At 37.8% G+C, this 8,284-nt stretch overlaps 1 protein-coding gene across 1 annotated transcript in view; it reads left to right on the forward strand.

Moving 5' to 3' along the window:
* Nucleotides 1-8,284, forward strand: part of LOC116844315 (DE-cadherin-like) — a 25,409-nt gene that overhangs the window by 8,758 nt on the left and 8,367 nt on the right. Inside the window, exons 2-4 of the mRNA XM_032815713.1 lie at nt 281-530; nt 1,203-1,441; nt 2,799-2,987. Coding sequence (XP_032671604.1) covers nt 281-530; nt 1,203-1,441; nt 2,799-2,987 — 678 coding nt within the window. The remainder of the gene's footprint in view (nt 1-280; nt 531-1,202; nt 1,442-2,798; nt 2,988-8,284) is intronic.

Consider the following 8,284-nt stretch of genomic DNA (forward strand, 5'->3'; position numbering starts at 1 on the left):
CCCCCCCCCCACTCTCTCTTCCCTTAGACGAATGCGGAATTAAAGTTTCGCGCAGCAGCAGCAAGTCGAGACGCAATCCATGTTTTCGCACGGTACACCGTTCGTATTCTGTCGATGTTTCATCCAGCGAGAAATAACTCGTCAATCGATCGATGAGTCATTTCTCACTGGGATAGCGATTAATTCCATCGACTTTTACAATTGCGACGATCTGTCGGCGAATAAAACACTTTTCATTAATTGAATATTAAAATTCACGTTGTATCGGCCGTCGCTCCAGAACGAGGTACCAAGTTTACCGATTAATCTCCAAGATATCTTTCGCTCGCTATCTTATCCCCCCGAGCCGAGTAACATTCTCGCTAATAGTCGTCCGTTTCTCTTACGCTTTCAGCTCGATGATAATTACAACTACAAGCCGGTGTTCACTGATTGCGCGAATTACGCGCCATCGGTGGAGGAAGAAGTGCTGATCGGCACCTATGTATTTCGGGTGCACGCCGAGGACCCGGACCCGCCGGAAAATGGAGGTATCGTATCACCAACCAGAAATTCCGCTCTAAGTCCACTTAAACCGTTCCAAGTTCTGATAAAACCGGAAATCTATTAACTCGAACGGAACCTTGGTAACTTCTACCAGACTTTTCTGGTCCGTTCATATTTCACCAGACACTCGGTCAATTTACAAGCAAATTTTCTTTCCCATGTACAAATTATTTGTGAAATATCCTTGCAAAGCATGCGTGCAACAAAGGAGAAGAAATCAATCAAACTCGCACGAGATTCAAATTGCAGCCTCTTTACGACCCTCGAGATATCACGACATCGCATTCGTCGTCGGGACGAACGAGAGAAGCGAAGCGCGCACGGTTGTGCGACGGAGTTTATTTTTAATTAGATTCCATTGTTTCCGATACATTTCGAAGAGTTGCCCCGAGAATAGAACGAAATCTAATAACCAGATCGATAACGAGATTGGAAACAGAGGGAAGTCGAAAATAGATAGTCAAACGGGAATATCTTACTTGCTACGTTATTAGCTGATAAGAGACACACTCTCTCACACAAATGGACTTATACTCAAATAGACTCTCTATTTTCGTGTGCACGCGGTAAATAGCGAGGCAGCGAGGATCCAATGACGACAATAGGTCGTTAATCCACGTTGTCTGCTTGATCGCCTATTTTCTGGCTTGCCGCAGGTACCGTCACGTACAAATTCGTGTCTGCGCCCCACGAGAAGTTGAAATTCGAGATCAATAATATAACCGGCGAGATCACGACGATCGCGTTCATAAACAGGGATGAGCCCTCCAGAGAGATGGAGTTCTATCTCACGGTGCTCGCCACCGACAACGGCAGCCCGAAACTGTACGACATATGCACATTTAAGGTTACCATCACAGACATCAACGACAACAAGCCCGTCTTCGATAAATCGGTACGTAACTCATTTAAACTAAGCTCTGATTTGTCAACTTGTTAATACGTGTACGGATCGTTAGATCCCGATCGCGGGTCATTGCTTCTACAAAAGGAGCCGAGTGCGCGCGTATCGATACGTGGCCTGCATTATGCATACGTGGCAATTACGCGGGCATTAGAGTCGTAACCGATCTAAAGAATGAAAAGAGGCAGAAGTCAGACGGATCAGCACAGTTTCTTTTTCTACTTTTTTCGTATCTCCTTTTTCTCTTTTCTTTTACGGCTTTGCCAGGGGATAAAGCGGGAGGAGAAAGAGAGAGAGAGAGGAGGAAGAGAGAGGGAGAGAGAGAGAGAGAGAGAGAGAGAGAGAGAGTGAGTGAGATGTCTCCTTTCTGTAATTTATTGAATTAAAGAAAAAATGGAGACTAATTAAAATGAAGATAATTCCGAAGGAGACAAACAATCTCCGTGAAAAATCGCGCGTGTACGCGAGCAATGGAATATTTTTTGAAAATCCTATGCGTTTGCGGAAACGAATAAAGTTAATTTGAAGCTGGAGAACGTGTCGACACGTGCTCCGTTCCGTTCTGCATATGTTGCGTGCGTAATTGATTTCATGAATGAGTAAACCCCGCGTGTCGTGGAATTATGGTGGCACCGCGTATGGTTGTACCACACGTGAGATATCCTTTTTTTTTTTAATAGACTAACGTACCGGCGTTACCGTCACTCGATCCTATACACTACCGCTACTAACAAATACTGCTTCAATTTCTCTCTTTTTTTGTTTTACTCCAATTTTAGGTCTTTCGTGGATACACGTGAAAAATTGGTCTTGTATTTGTGGTGTGTGTATGTTGCTCGATGTAAATGAAACGAGTATCTCACATTCCTTTATTGTCCCTTTTTTCCATTTTCCTTTTTACGAGCAGTTTGCGTGTACTTCGCGAAATTAACTATTACTTAATTTCCACATGTCGAACGAGATTTCTTGTACGCGCTTGAAAAGATACCTACGTATTTTACCGCGCGACTCTCTGCAAGCCGACTGGAGAAATCCGCAAGTCCATAATACACAGATAAGAAAAACTTCTCGTCGATCGATAATAACCGCCACGAGAGATGATCGTAGTTCTAGAACAATGACCATCCGTCACATTTCCCATTCACTATCTTCCGTGTTGAACAGCAAAATTATCATGTACATACGTAATATATTAAGAATGACAAGGCATTGTGAGCACAATTCATTCGGAAATTGCATAGAATGTATCACGCTAAGTGCATTTTGAAAATCACACGGCGGCAGGCCATCAATTGGCCACTACGCACACCCCTCTGTTTAATGCATTTTGCTATTGTTACACATATAGGAGTACACGGGATCCGTACCGCAAAACTTGCCCGTCAATTACGAAGTTATGAGAATCTCCGCCACCGACATCGACGATGGTGAAAATGCCACCGTGCATTACTTTCTGGGACCAGAGAACATAGGTGATGGGGAGTATTTCGAGATCGACAGCAGCAGCGGCGTCATATTCCTCAGGAGAGCTATAGACGTAAGTAACGCGCAAGACGCGACATTAAAAGAGCAATACTTAACTCGCGTTCTTTTTTGCCTCGTTTTATGTTTCCTTCGGTGAAACTAGAGCTTGCGACGCTTTTCCGATAGCTGAAACGGCAATATTCACTTTTCTTTGTCGTTATATACTTTACAAAAAAAGATCGTTATAATTACAACAAAAGCTCAGTTAAAAAAAATATTAAAAGAAATATTATTAAAACAACGTTATTCAGATCAATTGTATTCTCGCAAATACTCTATTGAAAAATACAAGACAATTTTATATTCTTTACAAAAGTAATGATATCAAGAGGTTTACGCCAAGTACGAATAATTAATCATTTCAGTTTTTATTTTTATAAACATATGTGGTTTTGGCTATATAATATATTTATAAATTAAATATATTATTAATATATTAGTAACATATTATTAAATAAAAAATAAAATAATTAGTGAAATACAATAATGTTGAAAAAAATTATAACTTAAAATAATGTTGAAAAAAATTATAATAACTTGCATAAAAAGCACTTGTTTTGAAAAATACATGTTATCTAATATGTGAGCTTTCTATATAATTTTCAATGGAAATTAAAATTCAATATTTCACTATATATTCGCATCCAATTTTATCATATAAATTGGAGCAGTAATTGCGCTGTAATTTTTGCAAAAGGAAATCAGTGTCACAATAGCAATAGTTCTACATCGTTTTCATCCCTGAGTGAGGAATGCTCTATTTCATTTTTGCATGTACCTTCACCATACAAAAGTATTTTTAATTCGATCAAGTCAATACGCATGTAGAGAGAACTAATCTTTGCAGAAAGATTCAGTGTCATGATAGTAACTGTCTCTTATCGTTTTCCTCTCATATTGAGGAATGCCTCGCTTCACTTTCACCATGCAAAAAGGTTTTTAACTCGGCGCATGTAGAAAAGACTAATCTTTACAGAAAGATTCGGTGTCATGATAGTAATCATTCCTTATCGTTTTCCTCTCATATTGAGGAACGCTCCGCTTCATTTACGCACATACTTTCATCATGTAAAAGGATTTTTAACTCAGCGTATATAGAAAGAAGTAATCTTTGCAGAAGAATTCGCTAATTTTGTTATGATAGCATTTTCTTATCGTTTTTCTCTCATATTGAGGAATGCTCCGCTTTATTTTTGCACGTATTTTCACCATATCAAAGGGTTTTTGATTTAGTACAATCAGCACGACGAAAGTTTTGCAAGGGTGTCGATATCACGTCAACGAGATTTTCCTACAAATATTACTTTGTATTGACTTGACCGAATTAAAATGCTTTTGTATGGTGAAAATATATTAAAAAATGAAGTAGATCATTTCTCACTCAGAAATGAAAACGATGTGGAACTTTTGCCATCGTGACACTGATTTCCTTTTGCAAAAATTACAGCGCACTTACTGCTCCAATTTATAAGATAAAATTACGTGCGAAAATATAGTGAAACATTGCTCAGTGCATAACTAAAATAATATCTAAAATTTCCATTGCAAATTATATAGAAAGCTCACATCTTATATAACATATTCTTCAAAACAATATTCGTAAACTGCATTTATGCGTAGAACTTTTCTAAAAAAAACTCTTTCTTTGATTCACCCAATACACAGACGGTTTGAAGAATTCATCAGAAAAGCAGCGAAAGCCTATTTCCAAGAGAATGCGAATATCGGCAACGTGGCATTCACATTTACTTAACGTCTATGTGTAAGAAAATTGAAATGACAACGTAGCACACACACTTGCATTCATATATCTATATGTAGAAATGATGCATACATGAAAAAAAGAAAATAGCGGCATTATGTCAGCGCCTATTTGACGATCGCCTCTACGTTATCGACGCTTAGCGAGTTCGTCATTCACTTCAGCATCCCCTTAACTGAGCTTTTTTGTTGTAATTTATTTATAACGATCTTTTTTTGTAAAGACAAATAATGCTAACATGCGTGCACTTGGCTTCTTATTTATACTTTTTTAAAAATGTAATTTTGTTTTTATGTCACATTTTTCTTACAAAATAATATTCATCAGTGCAAACAAGTTTTTTTGTTAATAACTTTATATGTTAAACTTGGACATTGTAAATATTTAGGTATACCTAAAAAACAAGTTCTATAAATTTTATTTCAGAATAATTCATTTTTATAAAAAATTCTCTCTCTCTCTCTCTCTCTTTCTCTCTCTCTCCTCTCTCTCTCTCTCTCTCTCTCTCTCTCTCTCTCTCTCTCTCTCTCTCTCTTATATCGGCTAGCCAAGCTGATTTCAACCGTAGCGCCTCTAGCGGAGGAATATAGTCAACTGAGGTTTTTGTAATGAAGAGACAACGACGTTTCTCACGTATAAATTTACGATTTCGGACTTTGAGTTAAAGTATCGCAGCTTCTAGAGCATGTAGAGTAAAAGTAAAAACAGTTTTATTAAGTAATGTAAACCCAAAGAATCGATTAACCCCTTCGCTGATAATGACGCCAATTGGCGTCAAAGAGAAACGTGCTCAGATGCGCAATGACGCCAATTGACGTCATGCATTTATTTTGCGATTCAATGATGCAAATTTTGTCATATTTTGTATATAGGGGTTTTTGGGTATTCTTTGAATACGATTTTGAAGTCAGAATAGTAAAATTCAAAATGGTGAATCCAATATGGCGGATCGTTATGTTCAAAACATAAAACATCTTGTTGATTTTATTAAAACTTGGTATAGAGGGGTTTTTGGGGTCGCTGAATACGATTTTGAGGTCAGAATTGTAAAATTCAAAATGGCGGACCCAATATGATGGATCGAATATGACGGATCATAAATTCGAAAAATGCACAGTCTTTTGAAACTCATTATAAAGACTTTCGGAGATTCGTTGATTTCGTTTAAAAACTCATAATTCTAAGGTTTATAATATCCAATATCATGACACTACAAAAAACATACCAGAAGCAATACACCACAAGCATAAGTATAGTAAGTACTTTGCCGCCATTTTGAATTTTACAATTCTGACCTCAAAATCATTCAGCGACCCAAAAACTTTCTGTACACCAAGTTTCAAAAAAATCCTCCGACTTTTTTCTCTGCCCACCGAGGCACAAACAGTGCAATGAACGTGCCAGCGAAGGGGTTATGCCTACCCAGAATCGCATTCGTTCAGCCGTTATAGTCGAACGAGGAATCATGCCTGTGTTCAACTAAAGTCGTCGCGTAAGTATCCCGAGCAAAAATTGAATCTAGTTATTGTCTAGTAATGACACTAAAAAGTTGGGTCTTACATCGCTACTAGTTAGGAATGTAACGCTCAATTCTCCTAGTGGCTGTACTAGAAAAATTATCTAATAGCTGGATACAAAAATGTAACTTGTAACTATAATTGGTACAGTTACTAGAGAGTTCTGATATCCAATTTCTATTCAGGATTTACCGATGATTTTCTATCTCGTTACTATCTCGATACTTTTATCTCGTTCTATCTCGTAATCTTTTTCATCTAGCTACTATCTAGCAGGTGAATACCTATGAAATGCGGATTTTTTAAGAAAAAACACATGTTAATTTGAAGTGAATGGTTAAAGCTATTTATTTGAAGTATGCGCCATTCGACGCTACAACTTTTTTTTTGGCAAAAGATGGATTTCGCGACGATAGAAACTTTCATCTTTCGAAATAAACCATGAATCGACCCATTTTTTCATTTCTTCGAAATTAACGAAGTACTGCTCAGCCAATCCGTGCGCCATCGACCGGAATAAGTGATAGTCCGAAGGAGTAATGTCCGGCGAATACGGCGGGTGAGGTAGCACATCCCAATTCAATTCTTTTAAAGTTTCCTTGACAACTTTTGTGGTGTGGGTCGGCGCATTGTCACGTAGTAAAATCACTTTTCCATGTCTTTGGGTCCATTCCGGACGTTTTGTGATCAATGCATGGTTCAAATTGATCATTTGTTGTCGGTAGCGAGCAGCATTAACTGTTTCACCAGATTTGAAAAGTTCATAATAAACAACACCCTTTTGATTCCATCAAACACAGAGCATTGTCTTCATTCCGAAGCGATTTGGTCTTGCAGTCGATATTGATAGTTGGCCTGGATTTTCTTCGTTTGGGATTCTCGAAATATATCCATTTTTCATCACTTGTGACGATTCGATACAGAAAACTCTTCCGTTGATGTCTTTTCAACAGGAGTTCGCTGGTGACTTTTCGATTCTCCATCTGTCTTTCAGTCAAATCGTGTGGTACCCATTTTCCTTCTTTTTGAATCTTTCTCATCGCGTGCAAACGCTCGCTAACACTTTTTTGAGTCATATTTAATACTTCTGCCAATTGTAATTGAGTTTGAGTGGAGCCTTCGTCCGACAATGTTTGCAACACTGCATCTTAACATTTTTTCGGTAGTTTTTCTTTAGCCTTGTCTTTTACATCAAAATCATCAGTTTTGAATCGATTGAACCAACGTTCACAAGTGTCTTGAGATGGTGCATGTTCGTCATAAGCTTCTACAAATATTCGATAAGTTTGAGCAGCAGTTTTCTTCAAAATGAAGTAATAAATCAAAACCTCCCGCAAATGGAGGAGGTTTTTCCCTCTTTTTTTGGTACGAAATTCGACATTTTTAAAGCAGGAAAAGATTATGATATTTACACTCTCACAATTTTCCACATGTATGGTTTTGTAGGTTAGAAATAGCCAAACAAAATACTATATATGTCAAATCACCACGCGTAAGAACGTATATGTGGCACCATCTGTTAGGAAAATCCGCATTTCATAGGTATACACCTGGTATGTAATTGGTATAGTTACTAGATAGTCCTGACATTCAAAAGACTGAGTAGGAATATTTAGTCAGTCACGAGCTGATGACTGCCTAGAAAACTTGTCTAGTCATTACTATCTAGCTACTAGTCTTGAAATTTACTCTACTAAATACATTTTTACTTGGGATACACGATCGGTCGCGAGTCCGTTGCTTGCGCTTGCACTTGGCTTCGCGACACTACCGTGTCGCTTGATAGTTGAGTTACTGTGTCATTCATCGACAAGCCACATTATTAAAACGTGTACGCACATATACGGGGTGTCCAGTAACTCACGGAGGAACCGCGGTATTACAGGTAGATTAGATCAAATTGAACAAACAATTTCCCTACTATTTTGCAAACAACCACATAAAATTTTGAGTTATTAATTAAGAAGATTCATTAATCATACCCTTATAGAAATATCATACTGAGAATCATTGATTAATTACTTATTTTCA

Source organism: Odontomachus brunneus, unplaced genomic scaffold, assembly GCF_010583005.1.
Source record: "Odontomachus brunneus isolate Ranch 3 - 2012 unplaced genomic scaffold, Obru_v1 Obru_scaffold_040, whole genome shotgun sequence".
Lineage (NCBI taxonomy): Eukaryota > Metazoa > Arthropoda > Insecta > Hymenoptera > Formicidae > Odontomachus > Odontomachus brunneus.